The 22,593-nt window shown below is 32.0% G+C and overlaps 1 protein-coding gene, 2 long non-coding RNA genes and 1 pseudogene across 3 annotated transcripts; 3 read left to right on the forward strand and 1 right to left on the reverse strand.

Annotated features, from left to right (window-relative positions):
* Window positions 1-1,171: 1,171 nt before the first annotated feature.
* On the forward strand, window positions 1,172-2,614 carry LOC105423192 (uncharacterized). Its single transcript, XR_967361.2, has 2 exons — window positions 1,172-1,543; window positions 1,772-2,614. It is a non-coding gene; the product is annotated as an uncharacterized LOC105423192 (long non-coding RNA).
* Window positions 2,615-2,986: 372 nt separating this feature from the next.
* On the forward strand, window positions 2,987-12,725 carry LOC148935740 (uncharacterized). Its single transcript, XR_016140160.1, has 2 exons — window positions 2,987-3,302; window positions 11,883-12,725. It is a non-coding gene; the product is annotated as an uncharacterized LOC148935740 (long non-coding RNA).
* On the reverse strand, window positions 7,559-12,023 carry Tfb1 (transcription factor B1). The gene is made up of 8 exons (XM_089080826.1): window positions 11,889-12,023; window positions 10,707-10,903; window positions 10,355-10,556; window positions 10,114-10,270; window positions 9,478-10,011; window positions 9,064-9,391; window positions 8,766-8,941; window positions 7,559-8,086 (listed from the first exon to the last, which is right to left on the reverse strand). The coding sequence occupies exons 2-8, from the start codon at window positions 10,858-10,860 to the stop codon at window positions 7,964-7,966; spliced, it is 1,674 nt and encodes a 557-aa protein (XP_088936952.1). The 5' UTR covers window positions 10,861-10,903; window positions 11,889-12,023; the 3' UTR covers window positions 7,559-7,963.
* A 7,553-nt stretch (window positions 12,726-20,278) lies between the features above and the next one.
* On the forward strand, window positions 20,279-22,116 carry LOC148935741 (uncharacterized; annotated as a pseudogene).
* The last annotated feature ends 477 nt before the right edge of the window (window positions 22,117-22,593 follow it).

Here is a 22,593-nt window from a genome sequence, read left to right on the forward strand (position 1 = left end):
AAAATGGCGAGTAATAATCACTTGGTTAACAGTGTGGGATAACATTACATACGAGCATGGATGTCGATGCTCAATACAACCTCAAAATGAAAATGGAAGAATAATCAGATCGGTTGAAGAAATTTTATGCAAATATTTGGATAACGATGCTAAATATTTTATTGAAAACATTATGAAATTAATATGTTTTACGCTTTGAGCTTTTGAATTTAAAATTAAACAATACAATTACATACGAAGGTATATATATATATATATATATATATATATATATATATATATATCCGAGATTTCAACCGATCTCTAGCATCGTGGACACAAAGCCTAATGCAATTTAGATAAAAATATGTTGTATTTAATATTGTAAAAATAAAGTATAGCCATACAAATTATTGACAGTACGATTTACGCTTTTAGAATTCTTATTTATATATTGATCGAATTTAATTTTTATTATATGTCAAAATTTTAATCTATTAAGATGTGTCTTTTATGAGTCTCTATTAAGGGATTTTTAATACATTCTCATATTTAGAAGCATTTTATCATTTTTTTTGTTCATACGACACTTAATTACATATACTGAAGAAGACTCTGTGAGTCGAAAATTTTATATTGTTTGTTTTTTTAAATGAAGACGTTGTTTATGAAGAATTAATAAAAACATATTTTGTTAACAAATTATTGCTTTTGACCTTCAATTTTATTGTTTTATAATGTATAAGTATTATATAATGTACATTTATATTACAAATGTGTGTTAAAATAAGAAATAATAGGAAATATGATTTTGGTTTTACAATAAGAATGTATCACTACATCGTAGCTGTTTGTGACATATAAAATATAAAAAGAAAAGATTATATTTATAAGCATTCAGTATATAAGCTTACTATATCTGAGTTTTATATCCCTTTTCTTTCATTGACAAGCTTTGAGTCTGTTTTCGTAGATCATGCTCTTTGGGAAAGTAATACAATACATAATTGTAATTTTCCCTGTTACTACGACCGGTCTGGCTTTTGCAATTTTGAATGCAACAAATTGACATTTTTAGCACTAATATCACACTGTCATTTAAAACGAAACTCAATAAGCAGCCATATTGAATTTCGCATAAAAGCTCAAAGCATAATTGGTTGAGTGTCCCCTACTATCTATCCAGTATGAGACGCCATAGCATAGTTGCAGGACTGTATGGAAGTGATACGAAAATGTGCAAACAGCTAAAAGTAATAATAGTGAGATTTTTGCTACGACAGCTAAGACGTGACATAATGCACAGTCAGCTTATCTCCGAACCAATACTGAAGAACCTTGCATAATTTTGAGAAATAATAAATAATAATTAACAGTCAGTAGTTAAAAAAAAAGTATAAAATTGAAGTCAAACGATCCAACTTTAAAACTAATCCGTAACACATGATCAAATCGGAACACGAAATATTGAGATTTGCAGATAAAGTAAAAGAACCATTTTGTCCGAAGTCACATTGTAAAGAACAATTCACGGCGATAAAACAGATGTAATCGTAGGACAGAGGTGACAAAGTTGTTTAGACATGGCATAAAATAATAATGCGGTTATTTATTTATAAATGTATAAGCACGATCTAACAATTCGGTCTGTTTTTAAATTTAGACCGTTCTTTTGTCTCTTAATATGTCATTTCCGATTTAATATGTATCATTTCATTCAATCGTTTGTTATACGAGCTCTCAATATCTAGAATTTTTGCATTGTCTCAATCAAATTTGTGTTTGTATGTAGGATGTGGATCCGAAATCACGGAGCAGGAAGACGTATTACGAGTCAAATGTCTACAATGTTCAGAGATTCCAGTACTTAGTAATCGTCCCATCTGATTCACAGATGGATAAGACTCATCACAATCCTGACGATTGATCTTATATATAACATTTTTCTTTTGAATTTGATAAAGATCTTTATGTATCTTGATGACATCACGAAGTTTGTTAATATTACAAAAAGCCAGTCTGTATTCCGAGTTCTTAAAGATGTTAATTTTAACTAAATTTATCGGAAATATTGGAGATGTATGGAATGGTAAGCCATGACAGTTTGTTTTCCCGTGTGCTAACACTATTATCATGAGTCGACTCATCTCTTCGCTTATATATTAAATTTTTTAATCGTTTGTTAATGTTGTCAAAAATAAAATCCGGGCAGTCATTATCAAGTAACATTGACAATAAATTGGAGATTTTTTGTGATATTCTGGATGCAACAGTAAAAATGCCTTGTCTACTAAATTCATAATTATGCCTCTTTTCTGAGAGATGAAGTGCTGCAAGTTCAAACAACGACCTGAGAAAGTTGGTTTGTGGTACCAATCAAACACAATTAAGCCATTTTTTACAAACAGCGAGACATTTAAGAAATTTAGGATGAGGTCCAATCGGATACATTGCCGATTGATCAATTAAATGAAAAAATTTTTGATAGGTAGCTCACTAGAAAATTCCTAGGCATCGGCTGATGTGAGCGGTGTGTCCGATTGAAAATGGTGCCCGAAATTTATATGGTTTCCTCCTATTTCTAATGTAAATTGTAGCCTCTGGTGGAAGGCAATAAAATATCATTTGCTAATAATTATTCAATTTTTACAATATGCTGGCTAAAAATATGCGTTATCTACCTTTCTCTTTTTTTAAATTTATATATTGTTTACATTCGGCCTTTATTCCGTAAAACTGTTGAAATGGATAAAATATCGTAAAATTGTTATCAAAAATAGGCTTCGCATTAGATTTCTTAAGTTCTGTGCACAACATTGTACCTCCTCATTTATATTGTTTTAGACAACTTAATTTGCATTATAATTTAGACAAATTTAACTTGCACTATAATTTATCAACAACAAAATTTAGGAAGGACATTAATTATATGTCACTAAATTATTAAAAATTGAATGACGCGCACGCTTATACACACCACCTACAATTTCGCATTTTCCATCTTGTACGCATATTACTAGCAATCTTCCTAACATATATATGTGAATCCTTCTTTAATAAGCAATATAGGTCACTTTCTTTCTTTTACTTGAAAGAACAACAGAGAATTGACAAAAAATGGGTTGCTTTGGAGGAATGCTCGGATTTTGGGAGGAAAGATAAAACAAATAGCGTATTACCATCAACAATGGAAATTATTCCTTTTGTGAACCTGGTGAAGTCTCTGACAAAATCCTTCCTTCAATCACCTCACTGAAACCCACATGGTTCATAAACTTTTCATCTTGCCCTATTCCGAAGGACGTCCAGTCTTCTACAACTAGGTGAGAACTTTTCGTTACCTTCACTTCACATAAAAAACAACTGTGTTTAAATTTATAAAATGCATTGAGAACAATATTATAAAATTGCCTGAGCCTACTGGTACCCACGGTAGAAATCTTTCAATCCCTATTTTGAGCCGCATAAATTCCTCCGTTTCCAGTAAAAACATCAATAACATGCTTCTTAAAAAAAAAAAAACGAACAGACAAATTCAAGAAAATCCCAGTATCTTGTTTACCAAAATAGATAAGAAGTACGTAATTGTGGCTGTTGATAGAAATACATATGTTGCAAAAATTAAAGACATGCTCTGTGACAACAATACTTACACCATTATTAATAAATCCGAGTAGGAAAATTATTAAAGAATTGAACACGTTGCTTTTGAGAGGCAAAAGAGAGAATATATTTCTCCGGCAAGATATAGATCATTATATTACAGCGATGGTGTACCACCAAGGGGACTTATGGACTCCCGAAGATACACAAGCCGAATTGCTCTTACAGAATTATTGTATCTTCCACTGATACCACTACTTTACCGAATAGCCATTTTTTTGATTTCTGCTAATGTTCTCAAAGCTTTTAGTCATATTTTGAATAGCTATGAATTGATCAAGAAATTACGGGAAACATTTATTGATAACAACTTTTCCTTAATCTCTCTGGATGTCGTTTCATCGTTTATCAATGTTGCGACAGATTTGACTATTCACCCGTATGGAAAGGAACTACTAAGAACTATTGAGAATTATTCAGATTTCTATAGTTACCATTCAATTTCTATAGTAAACATGTAATTACATATTACGAATTGCATAATTTTTTTTTAAAAACAACTATATGTTTTCTATGCACTGATTTATTTATTTTATACATAAAAATATTAAGATATAATAGCAAAGAATAGTTTATGAGATATTTTATATTTTGTTGAAATGTGCAAGAGTAAAGTGTAAAGTTATTAATTTTTTGACAATTTTATCTTAATACTTTTATACGCAGACTAATCGGAGAAATCATGTATTGATTTTTTTCGAAAATTAATTTTACCATCATTATTTATCTCCCTTCAAAACGTATATCTTTTATTTCAAATGTTTTTTCGTTTTTCTTTAATAATTTTCGAAAAATCTCAATTCGTCATTTAAAATAAGACATCTTGTACATTCTATACCTCATAACATTATTTAAAAAAATACAATAAAAAGATTACTAATCAGGGCATCCGCGTACTATGCAAAGTAACTGGCATATTATTCAATACTAATATCAGATTTCCACGATTTTTCACGAAAATCGCGAATTAGTAACTTGTAATTATTTGTTCCAATAGAATAGCAAACTACTCATGATTCTAATAGTAAAGAATAGTAAATCTTTATAATTACTATTCGCTCCAATAGTAAACTATTTATGATTTTAATAGTAATGAATAGTAAGTGCCCTATAGTTACTATTCATTTCAATAGTAAACTATTTATAATTTTAATAGTAATGAATAGTAAATGTTTATAGTAACTATTCATCCAATAGTAAATTATTCATCATTGTTTCCAATAGTAATGTCCCATAATACTATACAAAATTTCAATAATTTTCTGAATAGTTCTGAATAGTTATATTTCTCAATAATTCTCAATAGTCCTTTTCCATACGGGCAATGCCTGTCGAAACAATGGCACTTCACAACTGAACACTGTAAAGTACCAAAAGATGATTTCTTGGAGGCTTCGGTTTATTCTTAATTTAACTTTTTTCACTTCCGACAATATAATATATAAGCAAAATTTCGGGACTACAATGGGTTCTCCTCTTTTACTATAGTCGCAATTTTATTATGCAGGAGTTGCAGGATGGAGTGCTTGCGACAATCTTTGTTATGGTGCCGATTTATTATAGATACGTTGGCGACATTCTTATGACGTTTCCTTCTTCTGCGATTAACCAAATTGTCGAAAATTTTAATGCCTTTCATTAGAGACTACAATTTACATTAGAGAAATTTCTTAGATGTAAAAAATTAAATTTCTTAGATGTCTCGCAATCCGTAAAAAAATGGCTTAATTGTGTTTAATTGATACCACAAACCAACTTTCTCAGGTCGTTGTTTGAACTTGCAGCACCCCATCTCCTCAGAAAAGAGGTATAATTATGAATTTAGTAGACAAGGTATTTTTACTGTCACATCCAGAATATCACAAAAAAAAATCTACAATTTATTATCAATATGTTACTTGATAATGACTGCCCGGATTTTATTTTTGACAACATTAACAAACGATTAAAAAATTTAATATATAAGCGAAGGGATGAGTCGACTCATGATAATAGTGTTAGCACACGGGAAAACAAACTGTCATGGCTTACCATTCCATACATCCCCAATATTTCCGACAAATTTAGTTAAAATTAACATCTTTAAGAACTCGGAATACAGACTGGCTTTTTGTAATATTAACAAACTTCGTGATGTCATCAAGTTACATACATAAAGACCTTTATCAAATTCAAAAGAAAAATGTTATATATAAGATCAATCGTCAGGATTGTGATGCGTCTTATCCATCTGTGAATCAGATGGGACGATTAGTAAGTACTAGAATCTCTGAACATTGTAGACATTTGACTCGTAATACGTCTTCCCGCTCCGTGATTTCGGATCCACATCCTACATACAAACACAAATTTGATTGAGACAATGCAAAAATTCTGGATATTGAGAGCTCGTATAACAAACAATTGAATGAAATGATACATATTAAATCGGAAATGACATATTAAGAGACAAAAAAACGGTCTAAATTTAAAAACAGACCGAATTGTTAGATCGTGCTTATACATTTATAAATAAATAACCGTATTATTATTTTATGCCATGTCTAAACAACTTTGCCACCTCTGTCCTACGATTACATCTGTTTTACCGCCGTGAATTGTTCTTTACAATGTGACTTCGGACAAAATGGTTCTTTTACTTTATCTGCAAATCTTCAATATTTCGTGTTCCGATTTGATCATGTGTTACGGATTAAGTTTTAAAGTTGGACTGTTTGACTTCAATTTTATACTTTTTTTTTAACTACTGACTGTTAATTATTATTTATTATTTCTCAAAATTATGCGAGGTTCTTCAGTATTGGTTCGGAGATAAGCTGATTGTGCATTATGTCACGTCTTAGCTGTCGTAGCAAAAATCTCACTATTATTACTTTTAGCTGTTTGCACATTTTCGTATCACTTCCATACAGTCGTGCAACTATGCTATGGCGTCTCATATTGGGATGTATATACAATGAGTATCCTTACCAAAGGATCACAGCGTGAAATTTTGTACTGAAGATGGCTCAAATGTCATCCGAAACGTCTACTTTTATGTAACTTTATACTATTAATTAAATCTCTCGCCATAAAACCCGGGTCTGACTCTCAATTTGCCATGTTATCTTTCTAATTGAAAGAAAAAGTTAAACTAATAAATGCTTTAAAAAATATCAGTTAAAGTTAAAAGTTAATATATTTTAAATTAAATTAAAAATTAACTGTTTAATATTATTAGTCAATTTCTAACCAACTAATTATTCATCTTTGATCTTAATGAATAATATTGAAAATTTATTATCACAATATAACATTTATTATAATTATAATGCAAGAATATATTTATAATTATCCTAAATAATTACGATAGCGTAATATGCGAGTTTGCTCACTCGTTATCGATTGAAGTATATACCATTTATATTTATACAACTGCCAAATTTTATTGCTACAATAAAAATTAAGTATTATGAAAATTCATGAATTGTCTTATTCAGTAGCACAAGAGAAAAATAGAATTCAACAATTAAGACACTTAGTTGAATATATCGCAGATATCATTCAAAGTATACCAATGCCACTGTTTTTAGTAAAAAAAGTAATAAGAAATTTGTAATGTTATTAAAATATTTTTAGAAATTTAAATTTAAATATGTGTTATCTTAAAACAGTTGAAACGAAAAAGCATTTAAACTTTTACTTATTGCAAAAATGAGATCAAAAAACAAATAATAAACGATTTTACGAGTAATGATGTAATCAATACAGATTGCAGTTATAAAAGTCAGGCGAAAAAATATATTAATAAACTTGATACAGTGGCGGTATCACAGTTATTTTGATATCGTATAATATTTGCAGTCGCTCGTCTCATTTACAATTCATGTCATATTAAAAGTCACATATAGACTACAAATGATTATATGCAACTATATCTTTTTTTATAGATTTATAAATTCATTACATTTTTTTACAACACAAGATATTTTCAGAATATCCATGCATTTTTAAATATACATGCTCTTATGCATTTATACATGTTGTTTAGTCCACTATAAAAAATAAGCTGTAAATTATATTTTTTTTATGAACATAATTGCAAGTTCACTCATCACTAGTTGGATGAATTTGCAAAATTCAAGAGATTAATTATAAATACATTTAAAAATAATAAATAAACGTATGTAGTATTAGAACATGTGGACCGATATAAGCTTTGGTTTTTTTCTTTTTCTTGTAATATATTCATATTAATATCTACGGTAACATTAAGAAATGCAATATGTGACCAATATTGCTTTTATTTATGTTACTATTCTTATGGAATTTTAACGACCGACTATCTCATTTGCATTTTTCGCTGTTGCCATACTATAAACTTTCTATATGCAGTAGTTAATAATTGATTAAGATGACTTGTCAAGTGTTGACTAACGGCAGAGAATTCTCTTTGCACACGATCCTAGAAGAAATGGGATTGCATATTATAGGATAATAAATATATAAATATACAGGATGTCCCGTAGCATGTGTAACACCGCTCGTGAGAAGGTAGACGGGAGCGAGATAAATGAAAATGTCTTATAGCATTTTGCGATATTTGCAATAATTTTCGAGTTATTAAATATTAAAGTTGCACAAATAAGAGCGTGCGGAGAGAAAACGCTCGCCCGTTTGATCCGTAGGACGAATAGGAAACGTGAGTGGCGGCTACTATTCTTCCTCTCGCCGCGCGCGCTCTGCCCATTGCCGAGCGCCGGATAGCCATTGTTGTCACGCTATCATTGCAAAATGATATGACATTTTAATTTATGTCGCTCGCGTCTACCTCTTCATGAACGGTGTTATATATACTACGGGACACCTTGTATAAATACGCACGCACGCACGCACGCACGCACGCACGCACGCACGCACGCACGCACGCACGCACGCACGCACGCACGCACGCACGCACGCACGCACGCACGCACGCACGCACGCACGCACGCACGCACGCACGCACGCACGCACGCACGCACGCACGCACGCACGCACGCACGCACGCACGCACGCACGCACGCACGCACGCACGCACGCACGCACGCACGCACGCACGCACGCACATTGTTTATTTACATATGAATAAATATTTTATTTACCTCAAAGGGCTTTAGTTTTGCAGAATGAAATCTATGTAAAGCGTCGTGCATTCTAATCGCTTTTTCTTCAAGCTGTGGTGTTGTTGGAGGAAAGCTTCGCCAAAAATGCTTCAACAACTCACATGCGCATATATATACATTACTCAATTCCTTTTCTAAATCCTTCGGTATTAATTCTATATGTATTTAAACAATTATTTATTCAACTTGTATTTATTCAATGGATTGATTAAAAAATGAATGATTATAATTCTCATTGAATATACACACATATAAACACAAAATATTAGATACTTACGTCCAAGGCTTTCTTCTCGAAAACCTTTCATTAAGGATCCACCGGGTGTCAATTCACCTAAAGCTAACACCGCTGCAGCCGGACTAACTAAAGAAATCGCTGTTTGTCGTGGTAATGAATTACCAACTATCCAACTAGAGACTTCTTTTTTTAAATGGTTTAATGTAATAAATAATTCTTCCGAAGTCGATTCTATACTTCCGTATCTTGGTATGGGTCCATGTAGATATCTGTCTATATGTGTCAGATTTAATGGTACTTCATCATTTATATTTATGTCACAGCTTGTATCGAGATCATCATAAGTTATTTTTTCTAGTATTCTACGCTGTAAAGAATATTTCAAAGGATTAAATAAATCATTCTCAATAATATCAAGTCCAAATTATAAATATACAAGATAAAAAGATGTACCTTTTTAGTCTTTGGTCCATCATTCAATTCGTTATTTATAACTTTACTCGCACATGGTGTCGATCCATTTAATTGTGGTGGATTAATTTGCATCGATTGTTTGGCAGTGCTGGCTTTCATAACCATTATGCTATGTTGATTAAATCTTTTAATCATACTTTGATGAACGATATTTCCCGAGGGTTTATCATATTTATTATTTCCATAGTTTTCATCCAGTGTTTGATCTTCAAAGGAAGTAATATCTACCAATGGATCATTTATTCCAGTTTGAATGTCTTTTTTAAGTTCCTGATCATCTATTTTGGCACATTCGGTAAAAAGATCTTTGGTCCCAGCATTAATACGGTCTCTGTGAAAATAATGCGATTGAAAAAATTTTGTCCAGAAATCAGATTCTGACATTTTATCAGGCACATTTTCTTGATGTTTCTTTTTAACAGCTGGGTATGTCTTAAATATACATTCTATCACATCGACAGTTAAATTATATTTTAATCCATTGCAACCATCAGTTTGTGGTTTAATATCTGCCTAAAAAGTTTCATCAAACATCATCATAATACCAAAAGTATCATTAGTCAATATGTTAGTAATTCTACAATTTGTATATTGCAAAAGTGTAAGTTGTCTTACCAGGAAAGCACTATTAACACCTATTTCTTGACGTTGAATTTTTTTGGCTTGGGTATATTCTGCAGCATGTTGCGACCAAAATTCTTCAGATGATATAACTTGCGGAATAACCAAATCACGATATAATTGAAGCAACATAGGATGTTCTTGAAGTGTTCTGAAAAGATATAAATTATTTATAGATTGTTTATCATGCATTCCAGAAGCATTAGTTTCAATCAAAGTATTTTGACTGGTTTACCTATTTTTTTCTTCTAATTCTTTATTAACTTTTTTTTTAAATTTTGGTAGTAACTGTTGTAATAGCTCTTTTACATCATCACGGTCTTTAATTTGCGCTTCTTGTCCATTTTTATTTACAAAATGAAATGTAGATGATGTACCATCATGTAATACCACTTGCAGTTGTATTTTTGATTTTCCTTCTGGTGATATTTTTTGCACTGCAAAGAAAAATTCTTTCAATCATAGTAATTAATATATTATTGATATATGTGTATGTATGTGTGTGTACACGCATGTGCGCAACATACATTTAAATTGATATATTTATTATATATTAATTTTTTATTTTTATAATTTTTTGAACTTACATTTAATATCAGCATATTTATGGCTTACAGATACAGTATCCCTGTTATCCAGCATCCATGCTATTCGTTCATTCATCACATATAAAGTACCATCTCCTTTTTTATAGCGGACTTGACTCACTTGCATTAATACATCTTCTGAGGATGTAGTCATGGTGGGATATAATATGATACTTTTAAAAACAATGGATATAATCCTATAAAGTTATATTAAAAATTATATAGATATAATAGATAAGATTATTTTAATAAATAACAATTGAGAGAATCATAGCCAATTCTTCAGCGAGCAAAATCTTAGGTACTAAATTTTCTATATGAAATGAATTCAAATAATTATATAACCAACTATGTGCCACTCTTTTTAGCAGATAACATAGTGGTTCTATAACAATTCGATAATTAAATACTTTGATATTGATTTAAAATTTCTTTTATTATTCCCCTATAGGAAATATATAATAGTAAAAATATCACCCTAGTTACAAATCAAATCTGGATTGTTCACTCTCCAGGCAAGCATCTTATCCATCATTGAAGCTATTTTAATATATATTAATAAACTAAAATTATATAATAATAAACTATATAATAGATTATTTTAATATAAATTTATTTATATATATTTATATATTATTTATAAAATATATTTAATAATGTATTTTAATCAAAAAGATCACTACTTATTAGTTCAATAAAAAATGTTTTATATCAAATTGATTACAAAAATGAAGAAAGCAGACAGAAATGCGATCACTAATAATTCCTATAGATAAAGAAATTCCTAGAAAAGATCATAGAGGATAGAAACGAATAGGAATAGTCTTAAAATGTTACAACGTCCTTGAATATCGAGTGATTAACGCTCAAACGTCTGTGATAATTTTCAATACTTTTTTTATTAAAAAATGCATAAAAGATGGAAATCGGAATGAGAAAGATTGTTCTTGATGTCAAGAAAACAATTCGCGACGCAGTATCAACTCCAAATGATGTAAAATGCGCCGTAATAGAATCCGTGATGATAGGATATGAGAGCGAGAGAGATATATATAGTCTCGAGTTCTCCATCGACAAACTATCTGTATTGCCGCAAAAATCAATTTTCCACGTATTTCAATTAAAAAATCACACATTTGTCGTTTATAGCGAATGAAATTCATCATATAAATGTAGGTTTACCAATGACACGTCGCCGAAAGCCGCGGAACTGTGCAAAGACCCGTCGAGCGGCACGGCCATGTGCAGAGACACACATCAGTAGATGCATCGCGTGCGCGACCACAGACAGACCATCGATACGGACAACACCATCGACCTGCGGCGACTGACGGCACTAGGTTGCCCAAGTGACGGCTCAAGTCATCATTGCTTCCTGTATCGACTATTTACTCGTCGACCACTATTTTGTATATGTGTGCATTAAAAAATATACGCGAATGAAATAAATAATTTCGTGTATTTACAAGCGAAAATGGTGATGTATCTACTTGCAAAAATTATCTTAAATTTTTCGAATCATGATATCGAGAAGAGCATTGTTGATGCTATGCATATAATCGAGCATGCGCATGCGCTATCATGCGAGGGCGCTGGTAAGCGCGAAATTACAACTTCTTACATGAAAGACAAAAAAAAGAAAACAGATGTTCAAAAGAAGTAATTTTGAAAATAAATATGCTAATTATTTGGAATTAGTTGATCAATACAATCATACAACAATACGATCATACAACAATTTAAAAATAAAAAATTAATGTGAATGAAAATCACAAAAGATTTGGAAAAAATTTTAAGCACGCAGAAAACATATATCCAATACGAAAAACGTTTCACAAATGTTATGTCATTAATTATTTATTTAAATATTGACAGTATTATTAAATATAATGTTATATTAACACAGCTTTATTTTTTTTCTTATTATCAGTATACATAAATATATACATATAAACTTAAAAGCTATTACTTAAAAAACTATTTGTATTGTGCAATTATAAATATAATGTTTCACATAAAGATTTCTTTTTTCTTCATCTGCAACTCTATCATTATCTCTATGATCTACTTCTAACTTAAACAACACGAAGTCGACTAAAAATTGACTGCAAGTTGATTGGAGAAGTCAAGAGTCAACTTTTAAATCACTCCGGATGTCGATTTATAGTTGATTAATAGACGGCGAATGAAAAACAGTCGATTGGCAGTCGACTTTCTACGTCGACTGTAAGTCAACTATAAGTCAATTGACAGTCGACTATAAGTCGACTATAAATTGACTGTATGTCGACTGTAAGATGACTATTACTTAGTTAATCAAAATTGACAAGTTACCAAATAGTCAATTTTTGGAAGGGTTAACCTTCCAAATTCACCTTTTTGTACCCAATTTATTGTACTGATGACTAAGATATTTTATAATCATCAGTGCTCAATAAGTTAAAAAAGTGGCACCTAAATCATCTAATAGTTGAATATTCGATAACTTAATTGTTTATATAAAAGTGACCTGAGTTTGTCGCTGGTTCATCGTAACCACTTCTTATCTTAATAGTGATTTATTTCTGATTTATTCATGATAAATTATAATTAAATATTTTTACACTGCGGTGACACCGGATGGGGTCACGAACTTGTTATTTGAGAAAGTCGGATTCGCCAAGCCTAAAGGGTTGGAACCCGTGCAGGATCATTGGGTGAAGGGTTGGCGTCAAATCACTTGTACTCTTTTTTCATTAAACTGATGAATTTATTTTAATAACTGCACAATTGTTTAACATTACACTTGGTCGTCGACTTATAATATTTTCATGCACGGTTTTTAGATGTCGTCGGGCGGCTCGGCGCGGCTCGCGTTACTCGGGCGGCCGACAACCGGTTATGATACTTGAGATTCTGTTATCGCGGCTCACATCAAACTCAGCAAACAGATTTTGCTAATATCTTGTGCGACTCCGATTAGCTTCTATTTTTGACTCTGCTAATACCGTGCGCGATCCCGAACGACTTATAATTTTGACTCCGCGTTCTGGTTCTCGGGTAATCGATTATATAGCGATAATCGATGCCCGATCAGCACTCTGATCGGGTGCATCAATTGATTGCGCAGTATTGATTGATCAATACCGCGTCAGTTCGATCAGCAAATTAAGAAATTTTCGACTTTTCGCAATGACTCTATTCGACGCATTTCTGCAGTCTTTCGAAAGACTGATCGCAGCTTTTTGCGATTTTGCACTTTTGCCGTCTTTCGAAAGACTCTTTTAGAAATTTACTGTTATCATGCAGACTACTTTTATTCTTAGTTGTAGATCTATGGCTACAACATTCTCCCCCCCATTAACAAAAAAAATGAAGATACGAGATTTTTTACAAAATTTTTCCCGATACAGTTCTTGTTATAATTGTTTATTTAAAATTATATACTTTCGCTTCTTCTAACAGCGTGGTCTATGGTACGCAATTCGTTACTTCTACTTAGATTTACTAGAATTTGTTTGGAATTGCGTTTTTTTGTCTTTCTTTATTTTTATCGCCACTATTACAATTATTGCAATTACTATTATTGCTATTGCGGTGCCACTTGTCGCCATTGGATAAACAAAGTGTTCGTAAGAGGTATAATCTTTCATTTGTGTCTATTTCACTATTTATTTGTTATAATTGATTTGACAATTCCTTAAGATCAGTCGGGTTTTGTATAACTTTTAGTTTTATTTCTTGTATTTTATCTATTAACATTAAAATTAACCACATAGCACACATGACTATTTGTCGACTAATTGTCGACTTTTTTTAGTCTTCAAATCGACTTGTAAAGTCGACATTTAGCCGACTAAACATCAACTTTTCTGTAAAAGCTAGTCTAGTCGCTATAACCATGTAAAAAAATATCGACTTAGGTCGGCTGCACACAGGATGCGGCAAAGCGGCAACGCGCCAACGCGCCAATGCAGTAGCCAATCACCATCTTGTTTTCTAATATGTACAAAATTATATATCAGAAAACAAGACGCTGATTGGCTACCGCGTTGCCGCGTTGTTGCGTGCCGCTTTGCCGCGTCCTGTGTGCAGCTGATCTTATAGTTGTCATAAAGTCGACATTAAGTCGACTGATATGGTTGATTTATAATCAACTATCGTTGGGACATTTGTCGACTATTAGTTGGCTATAAGTTGACATTTAATCTAACTAAAGTCAACTATAGACTTCTTCTGCCGACTTATAGTCGACTAATGGTTGACTTTGTGCTGTATTACTTTGGGTATTATTTAGTGTCGTAATATTATAATTTGGCAAGTATGTTTTTATTTCTTTTCCGCGTGTTATAGTCTGAGATTTATTATTGTATCTGTTGTAATTAGCTTATTATTATTTGATAATGTAATTTTACCGATTTATATAATAGTTTCTCGTATTTCCGCATCAAGAGACACGGTGATGTCTCGACGCCAAGTTCACGTGCAGCGAAGTTCGCGTAGAACGGCGGCGAGACGCCCGTGGCTCTATTTACGCGAGACTCTGGGATGAACTCGATCTACATTTTCATATCTCAGCAATGACTGCATTGATTAAGTTTTAATTACGCTTAATCGACTGAGTATCAAATTATATAAGAAAAGTGTTTTTATTTTTTTTCTCCGTGTCCTACAAACTGAGATATCGCGACGTAATCGTGACGCAAAGTTCAAATTGGTAAATTTAAGAAACGTCCTGATTCTCGTCGTCGTGATTCTCCTTTTTCTGTCGCAAGAGGCGCTAATGAACGTCTTTGTATGACAGCTCTTGCAGCACTCATTTTTTTGATTTGATATGATATCTTTGACAGATATGATGTCTTTCGTGCGAAGTTGTACATATTGATTAATAAAAAAGAAGATATAACGTATGTCACATATGATAGTAAATAATATTGTAATATTATAATATTGTAAGTAATATTGTAATAATATATAATACATTAAAGAAATAGAATAAGAAATAGAAATAGAATTAGATTTTTACAACAAATTATTAATATTTATTAACAATTATTAACAAATTGTTACATCAAACATAAATAACATAAAAAACATAACATAAAACATAAATTAATAACATATAACATAAAACAACATAAATAATATGTTATACGTTATATGTTGTATGTTGTAATTATATGTTATGTTATATGTTAACGGCATTTGAAACTGCAAAAACAGTTAGTTCAGAAATATCTACATAATGAATTGCAAAAACAGCAAGATGCATCTCAAGATGACCCAGAAAATGCAATAGGTATGCAAAATATAGAGGCGGGAAGCCATGCAGGACTTTAAAGATCTTGGAGCTAAAATTAAAGAAGAGGATGTTTCTGAAATGAGAATAAAATTAAACACGGATCAAAAGAGAGTATTTGATAGAATTATTAGCAGTATTAAATTAAATAAATCAGTATTACGATTATATTAGGTGTACAAAAAAGTTCTGAGCTTTAGATTCATACAACCGAAATAACAATTTAAATTTTATATATCTTCCCGCCCTTTTGCGGTTTTAAAGCGTTGACATTTGGCCTTCTAAAATGCCATACGGTTTGGCATTTGATGCACATAACTTCAAAAATCAGTACTGTTCACGATGGCAATAACAAAAGAGCATATTCGATTTTCCATTTTCCACTTCGCGTTTTATCTGAAGAAAAATGCTGCTGAAGCCATTGCAATGATTTGTACTGTATATGGAGAGAACGCTGTAAGTCATATTACATGTAAAAGATGATATCAAAAATTTCGCCAAGGAGATTTCAGTCTTGAAGATGAACCGCGTGTTGGACGCCCTCAAAAGATTGAAACGGACGAATTGCGAGCACTGTTGGATATAAACTCTGCGCAAACTAAAAAGGAGCTTCCAAAACAGCTTGGCGTTACGCAGCAAACCATTTCCGTACGTTTACATACGATGGGAAAGGTTTAGAAGGAAGGCAGATGGGTTCCGCATGAATTGTCCGAAGATAACAAAAATCGTCGGCGTGACACTGCACTCATTTTGCTTTCAAAGTTCGAGAAAAAAGATTTTCTGCACAAAATCATTACAGGCGATGAAAAGTGGATTCTTTATGATAACCCTAAACGTAGAAAATCATGGGTTGACCCTGGTCAACCTTCGACCTCAACGCCAAAACCCAATATCCACGCCAAAAAGGTTTTGCTCTGGTGGGATTGGAAAGGTGTATTGTATTACGAGTTATTACAACCGGGTGAAACAATCACGGCAGACCGCTACCAACAACAATTGACCAATTTGAGCGATGCATTAGAAGAAAAGAGGCCATTTATTGGCCAAGGACGTAAAGTGATCTTGCTTCATGACAATGCTCGACCACATGTTGCGAAAGCGACTCAGGACCATATCTTTGCGTTAGGCTGGGAACTTCTCCCGCACGCGGCGTATAGCCCAGACATGGCGCCTTCCGATTACTACCTATTCGGTTGCTGCAACATTTGGCTGATACACATTTCGTGAGATTTGAAGAGATACGAAAATGCATTGATGACTTTATCGCTTCGAAGCCGGTGAGCTTCTATCGTCAAGGAATTCGCAAGCTACCCGAAAGATGGCAAAAAGTTGTTGATGCAAACGGGGAATATTTCGCTGATTAATATTTTTTTGTTTGTTTTTGAATAAAGATTGAATTTTACAAAAAAAAGCTCAGAACTTTTTTGTACACCTAATATGTTAGCGGTGAAGGTGATACTGGAAAAAATTTTCTACTTAAGACTATTAAATGTTGGATAAAACAAAATCTTAATAAAGAAATTGCTGTAGCAGCACCTACAGGTATTGCAGCATTTAATAATAGACGGTTTGACAATTCACAGATTGTTCCAGTTACCTGTTGAACATGGTCATACTCCTAAATATAAATAATTATCTGATCATGTATTTGTTACGTCCAGCCGAAGATAATTATTTTTAAAGAGAAAATGGATGGGCTAGGAAGGATTCCAAATTCCCTCTCGCAGATGGACGCACTAAGGCGTTCCTATGAGTCAGACGCACCGTGCAGATCCACAAGTCTTGAGAAAGACGCTATGACTTCGACTGCGTGACGTGCGTCCGTCCATAATTTAGGCAAGAGAATTTAATCTCTTTTGCCAGGGACAGGACCATGTGCGAATCTTAGGATAGCGGGGAACAAAAGAGGGAGGAAATAAACGTCAAATAATTTGAATTCTACATATAATTGATAATTTTAAACGAATACAAATTTACAAAATTACAAGATCTACGTCATTATTTCTTGTTTTCAAGTACATTTGCTTAAGATATATTTACATTTGATCGATAAAAAAAATGTTACAAATGTTTTTTTTGTTTTTTTTGTGTTCGAGATGAGTAAAGGAACGGAGATTTATATAATATACGTACGATTGAATATTCTAAAAAATTTACGGATGCATTATTCGATTTTTGTATAAGAATTCAATTATATTTGTATGTTTGTCCACATTTTATAATTATTCTTACGTTGGATTTTTTATATAGTTAAATTTATATTTTGGTATCCGTGTGTGTGCGTAGTTGTTTCGGGGAGGAGGTCGGATTTCTGGTGGTGAGATCTAGAGGGGGAGGGGAACGAGTTCGGAGTTCGCAGAACTCGTCCAAGGATTCCTTAGTGAGGAAATTTGGATGTTGGAAATCCGGATGGCGCTCCGGGAAGAGTGCGCTGAAATCTGGGGGTAACCCAGCCTCAGATGGTCTAATCGGGGAGTAGGACGGAGGGGAAATACCAGGTGAATAAAGCTTTGTGCCGGAGCAACCCGTGGTATCACCACTGACTTTCGTAAGTTCGTGTAGAAATCTCGGATGTCTTTGCCGAGGAGTAGTTGGCTAGTCGACGAGCTTATTGCGATAACGGAGTCTCTTCAGGGTTCACCTCCGTCTCTGAGCGTTGGAAAGAGAGGATGATGTAAATTTCATTGGAAGAAATGGATAAGTAAGAGTAATCGTTGGAATGTGAGAGACATATCGTTGGCCGTAAATCTTAAGGTTATCTTCAAAATATGTCGGGAAGCCGAGAGGTCCGACGGAGGAGAGAAATGAAGAAGGGAAAGAGAAAATTGTAAAAGAATAGATTTCCCGAATTATTCGGTGGCCATGAACCTGCTGAGTGCTCCACAACGCATAGGGAGCCAAAGAGGTCCGACGGCCGAAAAAAACAGAGAAGCAGATTTTGCCGAATTATTTGGCGACCATGAACCTGCTGAGTGCTCCGCAACGCATAGGGAGCCCGAGAGGTCCGATGGCCAAAGTAAAGAGAAAAAGAGAGAAAAAAGGGAGTAAAAATGTAAGGAGAAACGGCAGAGGATAGAAAGGACGTAAGAGAGAAATGAGAAAATATAAGGAGAAGAGACCCAAGAGTTATTATTAGAGAACTATATATAATTAAACTTACTATTATTCTAGCTGGAATGCCGGAGACTTGGGACCTGCGAGGTGATGAAAGTGGAAGCGATGTCGCCAGGAAACTTGGTCACTTGTACTTGGTGAAAAAATATATTTCGATTGATACCGACTGATTGAATTACTGACAAAATTGACTGAAAACTATTCTGGCTGAGTGAAAAAAAGAAGTAGCAGTAGTGCCTTCGTGCCTTTAAGAGCGCTATATATATGTGTGTGTGTGTGTGTGTGTGTGTGTGTGTGTGTGTGTGTGTGTGTGTGTGTGTGTGTGTGTGTGTGTGTGTGTGTGTGTGTGTGTGTGTGTGTGTGTGTGTGTGTGTGTGTGTGTGTGTGTGTGTGTGTGTGTGTGTGTGTGTGTGTGTGTGTGTGTGTGTGTGTGTGTGTGTGTGTGTGTGTGTGTGTGTGTGTGTGTGATTTCATTGAGGAAAACATCTGTACACATGTTGTTCTTCCGCGATTAGAATAATAGGGATTATCCGCTTAGCCGAATTCTAATAATCGATCCCCGGAAGAGATCAGTTACGTAATCGTCGCGATCTAACAGCGTAACAGAACATGTGTCATCCGTTTATCCGCTTAATTAAATTCTAATAACTGATACCCGAAAGAGAAGAATCATGCAGTCATCACGACGTAACATATTGAAAGTTCTACAAATGGATTTAAATAATGTTATATTTTTTTATAATAGATGAAATATCAATGATATCTAATTTAATTTTAATGTATATACATCTTCGATTATCCAAAATATATGACACTACTGAATGTAATGATGGCTAGTTAGAAAACATTCTTTTATTTGAAGATTTTCTTCAGTTACCTTCTGTACACGAAGATTTTGTTTTTGTTCATTTATTGAAAGAAAAAATTGATAAATATATTGGCACTTTAGAAACCATTAATTTGTGAACTACATTATTTGAATATGATGAATTGACAATTAATATGCGACAGCAAGGAGATATGACTTATCATGAATTGTTATTGCGTATTCGTATTGATTTATTGACAAATTCAGATCATGAGATTCTTCAAAATAGAAAAATATCCTTTTACAAATACTTCTTTTAATTCAAGATTGGATGAAATATGTAATTTTATTATCAATTTACCAGTTGACACTGTATGTTTACTTCCTACTTGTCATATGTGTGATATTTTAAACAACTGCAATGTTGAATCGTATTATTTCAAAAGAAATATTATTAATTGCTGAAGACACGATAAATTGTATTCCATACATAAAAAAGAAAGTATTGAAAGTATTATCGAAAAATGATGAAGATGATACTAGAACAGCTGGACTTTCGAAACAAATTATTGTTAAGATTGGAGCAAAAGTAATGATAAGACATCATATTGATGTTAGTTTGGGACTAGTAAATGATACAATCGCAAAAGTAATATCAATTGTTCAAGATATACTGAATATGTAGAAAAGATCAAACTTTTATTACCTTAGGTTCAGAATACTTGATTGAAAGAGTCAGCGTTAAATTTCAAGTGATGGATACAGCTTACATTATCAGAAAACAATTTCCATTATCATTAAGTTATGGAATCACTATTCATAAAAGCCAAGGATTAAGTTTACAAAATGCTATTATGGACATTGATAATTCTGTATTTAATGCAGAACAAGTTTATATTGTTTTGTCACGAGTAACATCTAGAGAAGATTTGTATTTAATTAATTACGATCTCTTATCTATAAAAATTAATGAAGATAATCAATTATTGAATATAATCGATTAAAACAAACGTATAAATCAGAAGCGAAATTGATTACTATTTCAAAACAAAAATATACTAAAATAAAAAATACTTTATGAACATTATCAAAAATTATTTCTTCTGTTCAAGAATCACATGAAACGGTTTAAAAAAATGTTTGGGTAATACATGGGTTCCAAAATAAAGATAAAGTTTCATTTTACGCAAATGCAGTTTTGCAATGTCTTTTGCATTTAAATGTTATTAGAAAACAAATTTTTGAGTGTGATAAATTAAATGTCTTAGGTATATTAATGAATCAATATGAAAACGGAATATCTGATTTGAATACAGTACAACAAGAAAATAATTTTTAGAAGGTAATTTTTCTAGCTGAACAAGATGCATCTGAATTTCTCATAGCTATCTGTGAAAAATATTATATAAAAAATCTAGTTAAACATCAAATACGTTCAAATACTATACGGTGCAAAACTTGTGATAATACAATTGTTATTATTAATGATAATATTCTTATTTCAATTCCATTTCAATAATTTAAAGAAAAACAGTTATGATCTTAATAATTTATTAAATATTACTTTTTCGAGGTGATATCACTCTCATGATCTATATAAAAATTATATAGAGAAAGATACAATATTTAAAAAAGAATTAACATTAACACGAGAAATACTTATCATTTACAATTATTTTATTATTAATTATTTTATTACAATTATTTTCAGAACAAAATGATAAAGTAATAATAATAGATCAATTTAATTGGTGTGCAATACCAACAACTACAATATCAGGGGGATAATTTTATAAGGTAATGAATGCTATTTTTCATCATGGATCATCTATTGAAGATGGTCATTATACAAGTATATGTAGAGATGAAATGTCTAATGGATGGATAGACATTGATGATGCGCAAATTAACAAGAAAAAATGGCCTAGAGAAGCAAAAAATGTGTATATATATTTTTTTAAAAAGATTATTAAAAAATAATGACTGAATACTGATTGTTTTTTCTAGAATATATAATATATACTATTTTTTCTAGTATATAGTTTATTTTTAAAATAGACTATTCTAAAATAGACTATTTTTGTTAATTTGCGCATCATCAATGTCTATCCATCCATTAGACATTTCATCTCTACATATACTTGTATAATGACCATCTTCAATAGATGATCCATGATGAAAAATGGCATTCATTATCTTATAAAATTGTCCCCCTATTGATATTGTAGTTGTTGGTATTGCACGCAAATTAAATTGATCTATTTTTACTAATTTACCATTTTGTTCTAAAAATAATTGTAAATAAATGATAAGTATTTCTCGTGTTAATGTTAATTTCTTTTTAAATATTGTATCTTTCTCTATATAATTTTTATATAGATCATGAGAGTGATACCACCTCGAAAAAGTAATATTTAATAAATCATTAAGATCATAACTGTCTTTTTTTAAATTAGTAATGGGAATTGAAATAAGAATATTATCATTAGTAATAACAATTGTATTATCACAAGTTTTGCACCGTATAGTGGAACGTATTTGATGCTTAACTAGATTTTTTTTATAATCATATTTTTCACAGATAGCTATGAGAAATTCAGATGCATCTTGTTTAGCTAGAAAAATTACCTTCTAAAAATTATCTTCATGTTGTATTGTAAATGTATTCAAATCAGATATTCTGTTTT

The sequence above is a fragment of the Pogonomyrmex barbatus genome, unplaced genomic scaffold (assembly GCF_055798465.1).
Source record: "Pogonomyrmex barbatus isolate J1 unplaced genomic scaffold, ASM5579846v1 scaffold4, whole genome shotgun sequence".
Lineage (NCBI taxonomy): Eukaryota > Metazoa > Arthropoda > Insecta > Hymenoptera > Formicidae > Pogonomyrmex > Pogonomyrmex barbatus.